This window comes from Mus pahari, chromosome 12 (genome assembly GCF_900095145.1).
Source record: "Mus pahari chromosome 12, PAHARI_EIJ_v1.1, whole genome shotgun sequence".
Lineage (NCBI taxonomy): Eukaryota > Metazoa > Chordata > Mammalia > Rodentia > Muridae > Mus > Mus pahari.
In genome coordinates, this window is record NC_034601.1 from 29223254 (window position 1) to 29241248 (window position 17995).

The following is a 17995-nucleotide window of genomic DNA, read 5'->3' on the forward strand; positions in this document are numbered from 1 at the left end:
AACAGCAATGTGGAAAGTGTAAGCTGAATAAACCCTTTCCTCCCCAACTTGCTTCTTGGTCATGATGTTTGTACAGGAATAGAAACCCTGACTAACTCACTATCTATCTATCTATCTATCTATCTATCTATCTATCTATCTATCTATCTATCTATCTATCTATCTATCTATTTTTAGCTCATGAGAAAACACATTTTGGAAATCACACTGTGCATGCTCCTGGAACCTGTTCTTCACCATCTGTCCCTCCTCTCCCTGTTGTGCCATCTGCAGTCTCTATCCCCCCTGTCCTCCCTTTCCTTCTCTCCTTTCCCTCTCCCACATCCTCCTCTCCTTATGACCCACCCACTTGCTCCCCCACTTCTTCTCTGCCTGGGTATTTCGGTTCATCTTCTCATCTTACCAGACCCCTTCCCTGGGCCCCCTTTCAATCAGCTTCAGTCAGATTACTTCCGCATGCCACCCCTTTCCCCCACGGTCTGCAAGACTTGTCTGTGATGTCTAACCGAGGGATAAGATCAGCATCTGTCCCCGACCATCATAAGGCAGGGGTGACCTGAGCCTCTCTTATGAACTCTTTCCCCATCCTACCCTTTGACACCCTCGCTTCAGAGGCATTAGTTCAAGCTGTCCCTTTTCATCAAGGAAGCCATGCTCACCTGCAGAAGTTCTCCTTGAGTTCTATCTCAAATGTCCCTCTCCAGTCAGCCCGTCTGGCTCCTCCACTGGACACCAAAGTCATCTTCTTGAACTAATTTTATGCCTTGTCTTACCCCTTCTCAGAACTGTCTACTTCTAACAAGAGGTCAGAGTCTGAACTGGAGCCATCAGTGGGAACAGCTTCACTTCTATCCGACCCAAAGAAAACACTCCAGAAAGATGATCAAAATATGGTCAAGTGTGGTGGCTCACAGTTTAGTCCCAACCGTCAAATGGCAGAGGCAAGAGGACTGCTATGAGTTTGAGGGTAGCATGGTTTATATGGTATTTTAGACCACCCAAGGGTACAGAATGAGATTTTGTCTTTTTTTTTTTTTTAAATAAAAATATAGTCTTTGTGTAGCAGCTTTTCTAGTATCATGAACCTCCCTCAATCTGGTGTACCCTGACTGGTGTCTCCCTTTGTGTACCTTGACTGTTCCTGGCTGACCCAGGTCTGGACACATCATAGACAAGACAAGAGGGAAGGAGTGCAGTACAGAGATGGCATGGCGGGGAGGCTGCTGGCCTTGGTCCTCCACCTTGTCCTTGCTGACAACTGATTTTTTTCCCCCCAGGTTATTAGAGTAGAGGTGTGGGACCCAACTGACACAGCTGTGGAATAAATGGGTGGGATGTGACTTAACTGTGAATTAAACTACTAATATCTAAGTAGCTAAGGCTGTGGGGAGGGAGAGAGAAGACCTAAGAGACTGTAGTTAACTCCCTGGAACCCAGTGTCTGATCTTGAGGGGAAAGTGTGTGTGTGTGTGTGTGTGTGTGTGTGTGTGTGTGAGAGAGAGAGAGACAGAGACACAGAGACAGAGACACACAGAAAGAGACAGAGACAAAGAGAGAGAGACACACAGAGAGAGACAGAGAAAGAGACAGTGAGAGAGAGAGAGAGAGAGAGAGAGAGAGAGAGAGAGAGAGAGAGAGAGAGTGAGTGTCTCCTGTCTACTATAGTCTTTCTACTATAAATGAAAGAGGGGTAAACATAATAATTGAGAGGACCCTCTGGGCCCTTACACTACAGACTTTGTAAAAATGTTATTTTCAAACTCATATGAATATGACTAATCCCCCCAAAAACTGAAAAGGAAGAAACAGAGCTGGAATTTAACTGAAAGGGAAGCATTTTAACAAATAGCTGTCATTATCAAAGGTGAATATCTAACACAGCAAAGGGAAAACAATTACTATTTTTTAATTGCAAATGTTAGATTGGGCAAAACTTTACTCTTCGGAGGATCTATTTATAGAATACACCCCTTTGCCTAAGCGTTCCAGGAAGGCCTAGCAGAATGCGATGGAAATAGGCCTGAGTCCTGTGTAGACAGCACAGCCATTGTCTTTAACTGTATAAAGATGGATAACGTGTAAGTGTGAGAAGTAGAAAGCAGGGCGCTCATCTCATTCCAACCTCCAACTGGGGTGGGACCACTGCCTTTGTGAACTAAATCCTGCATATCCTTTACAGAAACAGAGAAAGTAAAATTTCTCTACTTAATATCCACAAAGACAAAGGTTCTTGAGACAGATCCCACCCACTGGGACAAACATACATGCACACAGTTTGTCTTGGTAGCCATTTTTCAGAGACACCATTTGGACAGCTCAATGGCTGAAATGTAACCTTTGACCCAGGCACCAATTTCCCAGTGCCACAGCTAATTATGTCACTAAGGCAGGACTGACAATTGTCAATCCCTTTCTCTGTATTAGTGTCCCCAAACTTCCCTCCTGCCCCACGTCCCTTACAGTCTGGACTATAGGTGGATAACTTGGGCTACAGACTAGCCATGACGAGAGTATGTATCTCTGAGAGCCAGTGCCGGAACTGCCATTTTGAAAGCATAAACAAATGGAGTTAGAGCCCCCAGCAAAATCAGGTTAAAAAGCTGATGGTTTCAGAGGGGTGCAAATCCCTAAAGAATAAGTAAGTAGGTGTTACAGCAACTATATAGCTTCCTGAATAGACACCCCAGGAAACTCCTTCATTTAGAAATCTTATTATTTTGCTTGTCTAGGATGCTGACGCTGGGAAGTCATATATAGGAGCTTTTCTCTGTTCTGAGACACCCAAGGCATTTAGTCAATAATGACTTGAATGGCATTACCTACAAGTTTGCAAGATGTAGTTTTATTTTTAGCCTATCCATCCATTCTTCCATCCATCCTTCCACTTACCCAGGGAATGTTTACTTTAAATCTATGTGGTCCCAGGTTCATGATACCAGGTATTGGATCTACAGGGAAAGGTACCATTTCCTAAGGAGTTTATAGTCCTTACAGTTTCTACATTTGGCCAATTACCATTTTATCTTTATTTATTAGAGATTTTAGAATTGTTATATTTTCTCTATTAATCAAAACCTGTGTGTGATTAGCAGAAGCACACAGTACAGTAAAATCTCAGCCCCTGGCTAATATAGGAAATTAATACACAGCTTGGATCCTTGGATGTTCCTTTGAATTGTGGATAATTTAAAACGTTAATTTCTTTTAGTCAGTAGCTTTCTAAATACATTACAGAGTTCTTTGATTTGAATGCAGATATACAGTAATTCAGCATTATTACTAGTATCAATTATGATGTCACACCAAAATACAGTGGCTTTGCGGACCAAAACAGTTGGATGCAGGATGATGTTCTGTACAAACCCTGAGCAGTCCTTTACCACAATGATGTCCGAGGCTAGCCTTGAACCCTCTATCCTCCTGCTTCAATCTCCCGAGTGCTGGGATCACAGGCATGGGCCACTGCCCTATGCTTACATCTTTGTTTTATTATCTTTTTTTGCCATCTATTTGTCTTCTTTCCTCTCAAGCTTTACAAAATACTGCTCATTCAACTACTCGTTTGTTCAGGTGCTTGATTTTTATATCTATCTATCTATCATCTAACATTTATATAGTAATCTATACTCCTATAGTGTAGGGAACTGCATAACCAAGCAGTAAGGAGGCGGGTGGGGAGATGCTGCTATGGAAGGGAAGTTGGATCTCCGTGGCATCTTTAGTGTGGCTCTTTAGTGTTCTGAGTCCGTAACGTGCTTGGCGATGGTGCTGGGAAGAGTGTCTAATTCCCTTCATTTGCAGAGTGCAGGATTTCATGTGGTTTAATTTGAATTTTAAAAAGAGTTTGTTAGAACTACATTTTTAAAACTAGAGGTAGAATTATAGCTATTTAGAAAACCTGATACTCATCCATTCCTTCCTGAGTCCCGAATTCTTTCACACCAACTCCTGCAGAGCCCTATGGAAGTGTCCTTTTCCAGAGTGGGACTGTCTGATATGGGAGCCACTTTTTGTCACTTAGGACTATTTAAATATATTAAAATTAAAACCAATGCTAATGAATCCCCTTAGCAGTTCAGCGGCTGCACATGCGCCATGGTTACTGTGTTGGGCAGTGCACTACAGACTTCACCTCTGCAGACAGTTCCCCGGACAGTGTTGTCCGGTCCTACCTCTGGTGGTTCTCCATTTGAACAGTGGTCTCCTTGAGGCTGGCTGTGCAGTCTCTGGGGTTCCTGTCTCAGCTCACCAAGTCCCAGGAGCAGCTCCATTCAACCTCCTGTGTCAGGCTCCCAAGGGGCCTCAAGGACTATTTTGTGTCACATTTTTTCCCTGTATCTCAAGGGTCTCTCTATGTGTATTTTAGAAACCAAGTTATTTCTACCAGTGGGTCTTACTAGTATTCTTGTTGACCATCTACTGGCAGAAAACACGTTTAGCATGCAACAGGAAAGATTCTTGCATCAAGCTTGGAAAAATGGGTTGTGAGGTTTTAGTGTTCTGTGACTTTACGTCAACAAAAACATAGTGGTGACTGGCGGTGTCTTCTAGAAGTTATCAAGAAATGTGATGTAGCAAATAGTTTGGAATAGCTCTCTGTATAAATGGTTGAGGGAGAGGATGATGGGAGTGTCAGGAATGGAGGGAACAGCTCTGACAGCTGCTGAATAGGATTTGAAACCCAGAGAGCATGAGTGTGGGAAGGGTCCCTGGTGACTGCTACGTCAGGAGTTCCCACAGCCTTAAGGGAGTAAAGCCACTCTTGTTTCCTCAGTGTGCTGGTAACCATGGTAACTGTGCAAACTGGGATGCTGACTGCTCCTCCTGAGGGCTGGAAAGGGGCAATGTAGAACCGGTTACTTCTCTTTCCACGCAGAACCCTGAATGATTGTGGACATGACAAACAAGAAAGGAGTCCGGCAGCAACTGACTATGAGATCTGGCCAGGTGAGAAAGAGTGTCAGGTGAAACAGAAGGTTTCCCCGGGGGCTCTGATCCGCCTGGTGGGCAGCCAGTGCCCAGCGTTTACCCCGTCAGCGTGCTCTGCCGAACCCCCCACCGACATACTTGTTGTGGAAGTCATAGATCTCCTGGATGTTGCCGAAGATGATGTGTTCCTTATTGAGGATGCCGGGGGGTATCTCCTCCACACCGCTCGTCATTTCCCACAGGTAGGTCTGTAAGACAGAGACCGACTTGTCACCGGCAAGCGTGCCACAAGAGACCCAGACAAAAGAGGTCCCTCAATCAGGAGGCGAGAGTGGGACTGTGACTATGTACAGAGTTAAAAGGTGATGTGTCTAACAAGTGGAACAGAAAGAAAGAAAACCTGATCGCTACATTACTCTGAACCCCAGCAAGGGCAGGCTCCTGCCTTGTCATTCATCAGGTATGTGTCACGGTTTCTGTTTTGAAATGAAGTGTCTGACACACTTTTCTCCCCTGATGCTGCACCTTTTTTTTCCTTTTCTCTCTCTCCCCCTCTCTCTATTTTTTAAGTCTGAATCTAGCTCCAGCTTGAGAGAAGTGTAGACCTTCTTTTCAAAAGCACCTCAAGCTCCCGTGCAGTGTGCTGGCCTCTGGAAGACCTCCCCGACCGCCCCTTTATTCTCCAGCAGAAGAGCAAGGGCCCTGAGCTGCTCCACTGAGGTGGATGCCGCTTCTGTGACGGCACCGCGACGGCCGCCACCGCGATGCTTACCCCCAAGCACTCGTGCAAGTCCCTTACATAAGCCTTCTCGGTTTGGAGCAGTTCAGCCATAATGAACCTAGGAGGAAAACAAATGGGCTTTCAGTTGCTCATGGATCCATCGCCTCCTTTCCAACTTTACTTCCTCACCCTGGCCCTTGTGACACTTGAGTGCCCTGCTTTCAGCTATACCAATAAAGCTCTTCCCTCTCTGGAGCTCTCTCACCCCGGTCATTTGCTCTCCACCCCTTCTCCATCCACATCTGAGCTCAGCCAGTTCCGCTTTCTGGTGCTTTCCCACTCATGGCTACATCACTGTGCTGACAGGTATAGGCTGTCAACTGTATGCGTAATACACAGGCATGTGTGCACACACAGGCATGTGTGCACAAGGTATGTGGCTGCTCGAACTGTAGCTCAGCAGCTAGACCACCTGAACAACAGTTCTCTACATCCCCTCACCGCCCCCAGGACTGTATCTGCCTGGTAGTTTATGGACTTACACTGTTACATCATTCAGGACTCAAACAGGCTCCAAGTCAGGCAGAGATGACTTGAGCTCAGGGCTTTACAGTTTTCTGTAAAGAATCGGGTTGTATTTACGGGCTGTCCAGTCTCTGGCGTAGCTACTCACCATAGCTGCTGTACCCTGAGAGGCAGCACAGAGGTAAGTGCAGGCGTGTTCCAATTAAACCAGGGTACCAAAAGTTTTATATGTCCCCATACGATAGTCTCTGCTTGATTTCGCCAATCAACTAGTATGTAACACTCATTTTTTTAGATTATAGACTCTACACAAAAGAGGATGAGCCCAATTTAACTTGTGGGCCACGAGTTTGCTGATCTCTGACCTTGGTTGGTCCTGTTCAGTATTTAGGCAGTATCTCCAATGAGATTTATTCACATCACAAACCTGTGCACACAAAATTAGCATGTGCTATGTAGTTCACAACGTTAAGTGATGGATGCGCTTCAGGCTCCTGCGAACACAAGTTTATGCTCTGTATCTTTAAGAAAAGGACCCCTTCCTTACACTCCTAAATAACACAGTGGACCTGAGCATGCATGATTCATTATTGTGCATCTATTTACTTTTTCCTCCACATGCTTTTTATTAGAATAGTGCTTGTTAGCCAGCATATGGCAATCTAATTAATACAACCTATATATTTATACACTTATCTTACATTCTCAGTATCAGTTCTGCATATAGTTCATGCCCAGAATTCCTGTTTCCAGGTGTTCTACCACATGAACAATTTAAGAAATAATGTCCTCAAGGTGTGTCCTTTTGAAAATATGACCAGAAATACTATTTGAGCAGTATCTGTTCCAGGACCTTCACCTTGCTGGGTTTTTCCTTAAAGCAGTGTTTCATTTTGATAGCGGCCTTCTACTAAAATTAAAGGATTGATGTAAAGACTACATGTTTGCAGAAGGCGACTAGGCACCGTCTTCTTATTCTTTCTGTTGGTAGAGTGGAAGTGTGTGAATATCGCAGTTAGACAAGCAGGGACCAACTGAATTATGAACCTGTCAGTCACCAGAAGTAAGACCTGTTTCTCCAGACCTCAGGACGTCTTATCCATTGCACAGCAGGTCAGCCAGGACTGCTGCACGGATTAAGTAAGATCCTGTGAGAAGCAGCCTGGTGCACAGGATCCTGGGAAATGCTCAGAGATTAAGCCTTAGGAAACTAGAGAGCCTAAGAAACAAGGGAAGATCTGAAGGAGGACAGCCGTCTTTGGCCACTTCCTTTCTTCCTCTTGTTCTTTCTCTCCCGTCTGCTTCCTTTATGTTAGCCATCTTTGTAATGCACTCCTCCATTCTTTCCACTGCCTGCTGCTTGATGTTTCCCCCCCTTACTATACAAAAACAGAGCCAGGAGGGTTGGCCAAATATAATCCTTTCCTTTGTTTCTCTGCTATAGCCTGAACTGTGTCCTACGGAATTAATATTTCCAAATCCCATCCCTCAGATCTTGACTTTATTTGGAAATAGTCACCACAGTACAGAGTGGGATGGGTCTCAGTCAAAAACGGCCAGTGTCCTCATAGAGGGGAGGTCTGCACACAAGGCACAGATAATCGGGAAGAACGTCACATGGATGTGAATGTTCCACTAACAAATGAGGGCCTAGAGCAGATCTTTCCCACTCTAACCTCAGAGGGAATGGAACCTTTGGATCCCTCGGTTTTAGGACACATTTCTGTCGTTGAAGTCGCTGGCTGCAGTGCTTTATTACACAGTTCTATAAACCAATACAACCCTACAGAGAAGACTGCTTCATAGAGCAGCATTTGCTTCTTCAGTCTTAAGAAAGTGATCTCTTTTCCATTTTGATAACTTCTCAACCCCAGACACATTGGTCTTTTCTAGCATTCCTCAGAATATAGGATTCTTTATAAAGCTCCTTCCATGATCTCTGCATGTGTGATTTTTATCACTCAAGCTTGGAGAAAGTAAAATACCGAGGTATTGTAAGGTAGTCATAGCTCATTCTTCCCACGTTCAAGGTACTATATAATTCTTGATTGATGTGAAATATGAGTCAGTCACCTCCTAAGCAGCCAATCAAAAGAGCAACGTGTTGTGCCTAGGTGCGGTCAAGATTCACTGAAAGAGAATGTAGCCTCGGTGGGTTGGTTCTAGGATCCCTGTGGATACCCAAAACTGCAGCTGCCCAAGTTCCTCCTATAAAATGGTATAGTATATAACTTATACACATCCCCATATAGTTTACATAACCTCTAGATTATGTATAATACCCAAGACAATGTAACTGCTATACAAATAGTGGCTGTATTATACTGTCTAGAAAATAATGACAAGACATGGTAGTTTATGATGTCAGTACAGGCATAATTACCTCTGAATATTTATAATCCAGGGATGGTCAAATGGGAGGATGTGGGACTCAAGAATCTAGAAGGCTGGCTGAACTTGGAGAACAGAGCCAGAACCTAATGATAAATTAGTCCCAGCACTCTAAATGGATTTTGGCTCTAACCATTCTTATTCTGAGAAAAAGAGGATTCAGTTTATCAAAATCTCAGGCAACTTCAGATTCTTCCATAATGTTCCAATCTTAGCATCCCCTTTCTCTCTCAGCTCCCTCATCTCCATGTGGGCCAACTGAGACATAGGAGTAAATTTATCAACTTTACCTCTGACATCTGCAATTCACTCTCAGGGCCAGTTTCAAGATACATCTTCCTTTCTATTTAAAATATTATTCTCCAGGCAGAGATTGAAATATAAATATGTGAACCAGATATGGGCATAGGGGAGGGGATATGTTGGAAACTCTCATGCAGCATCTTACTTTCTTCTGGACCAAGCACATCTCTAAAATTCAAGTAATAAAACTGATGCTATCCACTGTTCTTCCTTCCTTCCTTCCTTCCTTCCTTCCTTCCTTCCTTCCTTCCCTCCCTCCCTCCCTCCTTCCTTCTTTCCTTCCTTCTTTCTGCCCTTCCTTCTTTCTGTCCTTCATTTCTTCCCTCCCCCTTTCTTAATTCCCCCTTTTTTTCCAGATAGAGTCTCATTTCATAGCTCAGTCTGGCCTTGGCCTACCAATCTTCCTGTCTTAACCTCCTGAGTGCTGGCATTTGAGGTTATGTGTCACTGTGTTCAGCTATGGGGATTATTTGTTATGTAATTTTGGATATCTTCTTGTCCCTCACCTAAGGTTTTGATTTCTACATCCAATAAAATTCCATAAACTTCTCTTACTCAACTGTGGTATCTCTGTTACCCTGTGAACCACGGTTTATATGAGAGTATAAAATACTCCTTACCACCAAAGAGTTTATCATCTGGTTAGTGAGACATGACCACAGAATAAGCAAAACAAATATATAGATATTCAGAAAGGACCGGAACAATGGCAGCACAGGCTGTAGGTAAGGGTTCATGGAGGCATATGGTATAAGCTGGATTTTAAAGAATCAGTATGGTTGAAAGCAGGGAGAAAATGAAACTGCATACACCAGAGAGAAGAAAAGAGAGAAGGAAAGAATCCAACCAAGAAGGGAGGGGTCTGGGCTAGGAACACTGCATGAGCAACTGCATCTAATGTTCCTGCTGCCGAGGGGGGGGGGGAGTCGGGGCAGTAATCGGTCCCAAGGGTTGCTTGAACAGGGGACAAACTCTGAAATGAGGCCGACTTAGATGGGGCCAAGTGCCGAGGAGTCTGATCTTTATTCAGAGGGCAGCACAAAGCTATTTGAAATTTGGAACTGGTGAGAGATGTAACAGAAATAAAACATGGCGTATACGATGTCAGATATGAAGAGTCAGAATTCTGGATTTATTTATGATATGCTGAGTGTGGCATCTGGGGAGAGTTGCTCAGCTTCCCTAGGTCTGATTTCTGTTACATGGAATGGTTTGGCTACTGTTGAGCTCTGATACTGTGAAGTCATATTTGATGGCCTGAGGGGTAGGCATGCCCTGGGAAGTCCGGGCTACAAGAAGAACAGTTGGATGCAGTAGAGAATGGAGAGGCAGAGAGGTCCGCAGTGAGCCTATCTCCTCAGTGTCCACCCCAACCCCTGCAGGTAGACCAGATGACTCATCAAGCCGTCCCAGGGATGGGTAGCAGGGGGATTGAGGAAGAACCTCTAGCTGCAGGGGGCTCCACCCTACACCTACTCTTTCTTTCGAGCTGACTTCCGCTTCTCTTCATTGATCTCATGGTTAGCATCCCGGAGCTTGACCTCCCGATCTGAAAGGCTTGCTGGGATGATGTCCAGCTCTAGGTCCTTGTTATCCTGCATGAGAAGTGTCACAGAGGTCACCTTGGGGAAGCAGTAAAACAACCTAATGGAAGTAGGTAACAAGATGGGTGATCCTTCAAGATCTTATCTACAAGGCCTCTCCATAGGGCAATTCTGCCTTTCAAGTGAAAAAGCTGTAGATTGTTCTGGCCAAATACTTAGTTAGCTACTATCTATAGTTACAGGCACGTATCAGTTTTCCAGGCCTTTGGCCTTGATTAAATCTAATCATGACTCAGCTAAGAATTGGTTCTTCTTCAATAACATAAATGGGAATCAGAAACACAGGAAAAAGTCTGAAAACATCTCATTTGTCAAGAGAAAATAAACTATTTTTATTTAAATAGGCAGTTCCCCTTGGAGATGGGAACGGAATTCCTGATCAGTGACGGAACCTTGTAACGGCTCCTCCCTGCTTGCTTAAGCCATCACTGGTGTGATGTCTGAAGGGATCCACAGAAGAAAACTCACTGGCTGGGGGAGGCATAGGCCTTGAGGTCTAGTGGTTTGACCACTTTACTTGAGGCCGCTCTGCTTCAGAGCAGGGGGCCTGTTTAAAGACAGGAGTGGGAAATCCTAGGATTAAATGCCGGGCTCGATTTAGCTTTTAATTCATAGGTTACCGACCTCTATTATAAAAAAGAGATTAAAAGTCGGTTTTCCTTTGCTTCATAGAACTTAGTATCTTCTTGTAGTTGAAATGTCAAGCAGTGCTTATACACACACACTGTGCCCCTTATTCCTGAAAACCATTCACATACACGTGAGGGACTCTAATCATCAACTCATTAACATAACTGGTTAGACGCTAGTACTGATGAGACCAAAAGAAAGGGCTTACTCAATAGTTAACTACATGGAAAGGAAAAAAAACCCCACTGCTTTGTATTCATAGCCCTTGCTCCTGGCCATCCAATTCTGCAGCACACGAAACAATAATTACGGTGGGGGAGGGGCGGGGAACGAGAGAAGGGTAATGGGAGAGGGTGGAGGAGGTGGGAGATGAATGAATCAGTAAGGTCCCCAAGCCTGTTAAAAAAAGCCCAGGTTCATGGGTTCTGCAGCTCTGAAGACTGCCTTGGAAGCATGCTCCCTCACTGGCGACGCAGCCAGTGGCACTGGGGGTGGGGTGGGGGGAGAAGGGAGGCAGCTCCAATGGACAGCACCTCTTACGTACCTCCGTGTTGACCCCCAGGGCTTTCTCCAGGGAGTACCGGTACTTCCCCATCCTCAGGGAGAAATCTCGGTAGTGCTTGTCCACCGTGGTCACCCATTTCCGTATCTCTGTGGCGTGGATGTGGCCCTTTTCCACAAAGCTGTCGGCTAGCTGGATCAGAAGCTTCACCTTCTCCTTCGTTTGCTGCCGCGAGAGACGGCTTAACATTACTGGGTCACACTCTTCTCAGCCCCCTCTGCCCACAGCCCCCTCTGCTCTGCGAATGCCAACTTTGTTACTCACCTTTTGGGTGGCCTAGAACAAATTATTAAAATCTCCTGTGCTGCCAGTTTCTTTACCCACAAAATGGGAATCATAATGGCACCTGCTTCATGAATTAATGGGCCAACAATGCCTACATGAACATGGCTGGCATGCAGCAGGTGCTTACTAGAGCGACTGTAAGAAACTTTGCTGTGGAACACTCTAGGTGTGATATGGCCACAACTCTCTTGAACTGTGAGCAGCTCTGATGACCTAAAGGACAGCCGTGTAAAATTGGGCCTATTGACTTTCCATCATGGAGGAGAGGTGGGGTTTCTGAGGCCTAACCTTCTTAAGGATTTATAGATAGTTGAAGGTAATTAGGTGGGAAGTTCTCACAAGGCCATGCCAATTCCAAAAGATATATAAGCAGCTAGCAGTTGCTGGGAGCAGTGACATTTCCTTCAGTGGTACAGTGGCTTGTAACTTTCCCATGCTCCTATAAGTACCCCTGTGAGTTCCTAGTGATTGGAACTGCTTCTTTGGTCTGTCATTGGTACCTTCACTAGGTGAGAGGCATTTGTTCATGTCTGCAGAACTTGTAGAAAGTTTACACAACTAGTTAAGTCAGAAACGTTAGCTATTGCTATTGGTGTGAGATCTCTTATATTAATATAGACATTTATTAACTTATACAGTGCATGCTGTCATCATATATGACACTCACATGAGTTTTAAAACGTCTTTAAGAAGCATGCAGAGGGGGATGGATAAGTCTCTGAGCTAGATGCAAAAGCTCGAGGTTCAACCTTTAGAGCTGGTCCAAAATGACACCATCAATAACGACAGCAGTGTTCGCCTCTGATCCTGGCCCTCTCTATACCCAAGACAGGCACTAAACATTTGTAAGCTTGTACAGGCTAGGATTTGATGAATCTGACTAGCAGACTTCTATCTGCTTTACTGAGATTTTTTTTTTTTTTGTCTTTCTGTCTGTTTGAGGGAGATATCACAGGTCTAACCTGTCATATCTGAAAGTCTGATGTGTGTTGGGTTAACTTCATTTGTAACAAGAGTATGTTCAGGATTTCCTCTGTCTACAGTTCTCTGTAGAGAGCTGTGGGTTGGGCTTCAGGGATAAACAAAAGGAGAAATAAAAAAAAAATATTCATTTGCCCCTATCTAAAATCTCCAGAGGGGACAAGATTTCCATACAAAATAGTTGACGGCTCGGGGCATCATGTAATTGAATGTCAACGTGAGAAGTATGTTACAGCAGAGGGATTTTTCAGTGGAGCAGAGGAAGGCACAGCTGTATGGGAAGGCAGAGAAGGCCTGCTGGGTGAGACACGGAGACAAAAGGTCGAGGACAGCAAACGCCTGCTCACCTTTTAGTATAGAAGTGTGGATTTGGAAACTAAAATTTATCAGAAAGACCTGGGAAATCTTAAGGAAAAGGAAATAACATTTAAATGATATGCTATAAGGAAGATGCTCTTTTGAGAAAAGTAGGTTTGAAAGACAGCAGATCTTTCCCATCTTGCAAGATGCAGAGTGAAAAAGCTGATAAGTCAGACACCACGGAAAAGAAACCTGGTGCCACGGGGACCACTGAGAAGGGTGACCCCAAGCTGAAAGAGCCTGAGAGAGAGAAGCCTGGTCCTGGTTGGAGAAACTGACAGATACTCCCCAGATGCTGTGTGCTTCAGAAAGTTCGAGCACCAAAGAAGTCCTCAGCGGCGAAATCCAAGACTGAGAAGTGGAAAAACAAAGAGAAGATTCTAGCCGTGTCACAAAACTGTTCAGAGGTAATGAGAAAGCTGGTGACCTCGAAGCTACGCTTTGCGGGATGCACGGATATCATCCCACTGACGGTCTGCACACAGCTGCCGAGTCACAGCAGAACTTGCCTCAGAAGGGCAGCCTCTCAGTGTGGGTAATCACTTTTCAGTGTCCTGGCTTTTACAAAAGTCCGTTTAAAGAGGGACCGTGGCAGCATGGTGGCTCAGCTGAGGGCATTTCTCTGGCGATCTGAACTGCAGAGTCAGGGGTCAGGTGGGGGAGGGGGGAGGTTGCAGAGTAGAAGAAAACTACAGAAGAAAGGCAGGCAGAAACAGGAGGACCACGTGAGCGCTGAGGACCACGTGAGCGCTGAGGTTTGAGCAGTGTGCGTTACACAGGGAGCTCCCTGCCTCTCACATTCCTACAGACAGACAGGCACTTAGCGCTACTAAGTATATGGGGATGCTGGAAGCTGCACACACTGCCCGTAAGAGCTGCCTCGGAATTGGAAGTTCCTCAAAATAAAACAGAGAGGCACAGGATAGCCCAGCCATTGCACCCCCACGTGTACATACAAGAGGACGGAAAGAACATGCTCACATGAGACTTGGACACAGGGTTAGTGACAATATTATCCATACAACCTCCAAACTAAACATCAGTCATGTGATAAACAGGAAGTGAATATCCATCGGATGGATACATGGCAGAGCTAGATCTGCATAATGAAATATTATTTAGCCATCAAGAGAGATGACAGGCTGACATATTAAAGCACAGGTGAATACAGAAAATGTTATACTAAGGGAAAGAAGCCAGATACGGAGGATGGCATATCAAATTATTCCATTTATGTGAAATGTACAGCGTGGGCATATGCCTGAGGAAAGGAGGAGGCAGGAATTACTCCTAATGCATATGGGGTTTCTGGAACTCAGCTGTGGCTCCCAAACATACTAAAAAATCCCACTTGATTGTAAAAAACAGGAAAAAAAATCTGAAAACCACTTTGTTTATAGGAAAAAAACAACGGAGTTCTGTTAGATGTTGAGAAGTTCAGCTTCCCTGTCATCAAGTGCCTTTTCCCCTATAATTTTTGAAACAACAAAAAGTATAATTTGTACTCTTCTAACTAGATTGCCTATAGGCACACCACAATGCGCAATTGTGTGTTCTTATCTTCGCCAAATCTGTCTCATTTTTATTCTTATATTTGAGGGCTTATATAAAATTGCCTTTCTACATTCAGCGTTTCTTTGGCTTGATCTCGTCTTTGAAGCAGGGTATAATAACTCAGCATAACTCCTTGCACTATGCAATTGTGAGGGCCACCATATTTCCTCTCTGTCACTCAAGGTCAGCTTGCTCTGCATAGCAAGTTCACTTCACTGGTTATAAAGATGAGAAGCCAGAGCTGACTGGTTAAGCTTGTCTCTGGGGAGCTGGAAGCTGGACTGAGGTGGGGCAGGAGGCTTCAGTCAGAGGCTCCTTATCCGAGCTGAGGAACAACCAGTGGCTATTCTGACACCAATGACTCTGAGATGGAGACCACGCTACATGGGACCACAGTAACTACAAACAGACACAGTTCAGCTAGGAGGAAGACAGAAAATGGAGAGCCATGCTAGAGAAGTCAGATTAGCATAGACTTGAGTGTCACAGTTCTGAAATCTAACCAACATTCCTAATGTTCATATATGTTTGTGAGCTCCCTTGCATGCATCAACTGTGCCTGGGGAATACTGGAAAGGTATTACTTAAGGTGGCTCTTGTCTTCAGGGATATGTAGGAGATATACCTGTACGAGACTCCTTGAGATACTCAGGCTAATATAGGCGATAGCCCTGCACAAAGACTTGGGGAGAAAACAGGACTTGTGCCAGCACTCAGAAGCCTACACACATGAGGGCTGAGCACCCTAAGGTGTTCAGCAGGGAGATGGGACCACAGAAGAGGTGGCGCTGGACTGGAAAGGACGCTACCACTTTCCAAAGGACAAACTAGAAAGAAAGGACACTAGTTTTAGTGGAAAAATTGTATGGGAATGGTATGTGATGGGTCTCAAGGAGAGAAAGAAAGCACATCCACTCTGCTGAAGTCCAAGCTAGTGCAAAGGGACAAGGGTCAAGGGAGCTGGGGTATGTGTGTGTGTGTGGGGGGGGGGCAGGGGAGCCTGAACACCTGAAGACCATTAAAGTTCCTAAGAGATCCTTTAGAGATAAGAGGAGTGGGATGGATCAGAAGGAATGAACAGCCAGGAGAAGGCAATCTAATAAAGACGCTGCTACAGTTTAGGACAGAGATGAGTGAAGAGGACAGAGTGACGAAGCAGATTGTAAGGGATTAACTAACAGGACCGAATCCTCTGCATTTCCACTTTGTTTATAAACACTGTTCCCGAGGAGTTCCAGCTACCGCTGTCGTCCACCCGCTCAGGTGGACCTGATACCAGCACCTCCTGTTGATGGTTCATTAATGACATCATGAGTACAGGGCAGAGAGACCCAAACTGGAGACCTCAAAATCCACTTTCATTTGGATTTGAGCCAGGTTCTGTTCTCCTGCTACACTCGTTATGCCGTTTCTCTAGCTGGTGTTGAAATGAACCTCCTATCTGAACTCACTTTGTGGCAGGCAAGAGGCCCCAGAGCTCCTAACGATGCAATCCTCAGTTCACAGCATAGTCATAATGTGGACAAATTCTTCTGAATATTGGCTCAGAGAGTAGGCTAAGTTTTGTTAAACCAAGCTTGAGGAGCACGTGATACTGAAGGGGTCTCTGCAGAAGACAGGGTTAGTGTGTTCTTTTCTTTGTTCCTCAAACAAATAGTTCTCACCCCGAAAAGAACATCTTCTATGTGTGGAGGGATTCCACAAAAAGCAGATAGATACATAGGGTACTACAAAGAGAGGACTATTACATATTAACTTCTCATTCAAAACAAGGGTCCTTACATCAAATGCTGACTGTGAAAACTGATTTAAAAAAAAATCAGCTTTTTTTTTTTCCATTACAGAATTCCTGCAACCTCAGTGTAATGAGCTTGTGAAGGTGCATACAGTTTGTTCCTTAGAGACCTAATCTGGTCACTTGCACATCTGGGGACAAATGGAAAGAGGTCTGAAAACTGGAAAGTCACTTGCTTTAGGAGTCTGTCCTTGGTGGCTTCCTGACACATAGTTCTGAGGACAGTGGCTTTTGCTTCCCTTACATGAAGGTGGCCAGAGCTGGGTGCCGAGGGGGTGACTTGTGCTATTTGGCAGGTGCCCCAAGTTTTCATCAGTTCCCGAGTTTCTGTTCCACCCCATGAGGTGTACCACCCAAGACATTCCAATTTCAAGAATATATAGATATATATAGAATTTAGGTATGTCTTTAGTTATGACTAACCTGAAGTACTCAGGCCACATGCATCCCCAGAGAGACACGCTCATAGCCCAATGCATTTGTAGATGACTACATGTCACAGTGTCAAAAGGCTGGCTACTCCGGGAAGATGTCTACATTGTTTGTGTAGTTGAACATGCACGTGACCTTTCACCTTATCAGCTCTGAGAAAACAAAGGAGATCCCAGAATGTGGAGAGGGATGAAGAAGTGTATTGGCAACTGATGCCCTGTTTGGAGATGTAATTTGGGGAGAACTTAGGTTCTAAAGGAGACGATCCCCCACATGCTTTCCTTGTGCCACTCAGACTCCACAGCTCTGCACGCAGAGCCCGCTCTTGCCATATGGAAAGTTTCCCACTGAGGGAGCCCGAGGAGGAGCCAGGGTCGGGCGGGGACACTTCTTACCTTGGCGGGCACCCTGAATTCTCCATACTCTTTCAGCAGCTCCTGAGTCTCCTCCGAGGTCTCTCCGGTGGAGGTATGTGTAGAGAGGTAATATTCTCCTGTTTCTTGGATCCAGTCCAGTGCCTGTGGGAGGAAACACCACCACTAGTCCCCAGAAGGCAGCTCTCAGTGGGGAAACGCGCCACACTGGGAGGAAGGCTGATGTTTGGGACCCAGGAAATGTGACAGGATAGTGGGTGTGTAGCTCAGAGGGAGTTTTTATTTTTGTTTTTAAATTTATGGAGGCTCTCCTTTGAGTTGGGACAGCTCACCCCAAAGCAGTAAACTGGGGACTATCATATATCAGACTCAGGCTTTATGTATAAACTGGGGGCTATAACAGGTTAGACCCAGTGAGCTGAGTAGCTGTGTATAAACTGGGGCTTATTATAGGTCAGACCCCGTGAATACCCGTGTAGCCCATCATATCTCCTGGTGTCAAACTCAGGATTGGATGCTAGAAAATCCAAATTATGGATAAGGGGAGAC

At 45.0% G+C, this 17995-nt stretch overlaps 1 protein-coding gene across 23 annotated transcripts in view; it reads right to left on the minus strand.

Moving 5' to 3' along the window:
• Nucleotides 1-17995, minus strand: part of Kalrn (kalirin RhoGEF kinase) — a 603889-nt gene that overhangs the window by 222729 nt on the left and 363165 nt on the right. For all 23 annotated transcript variants that reach the window (XM_029544638.1, XM_029544643.1, XM_029544642.1 and 20 more), the window contains exons 21-25: nt 17468-17590; nt 11648-11830; nt 10346-10464; nt 5702-5768; nt 5068-5177 (exon numbers count right to left, since the gene is read on the minus strand). In XM_029544638.1, the coding sequence (XP_029400498.1) occupies nt 5068-5177; nt 5702-5768; nt 10346-10464; nt 11648-11830; nt 17468-17590 (602 nt within the window). The remainder of the gene's footprint in view (nt 1-5067; nt 5178-5701; nt 5769-10345; nt 10465-11647; nt 11831-17467; nt 17591-17995) is intronic.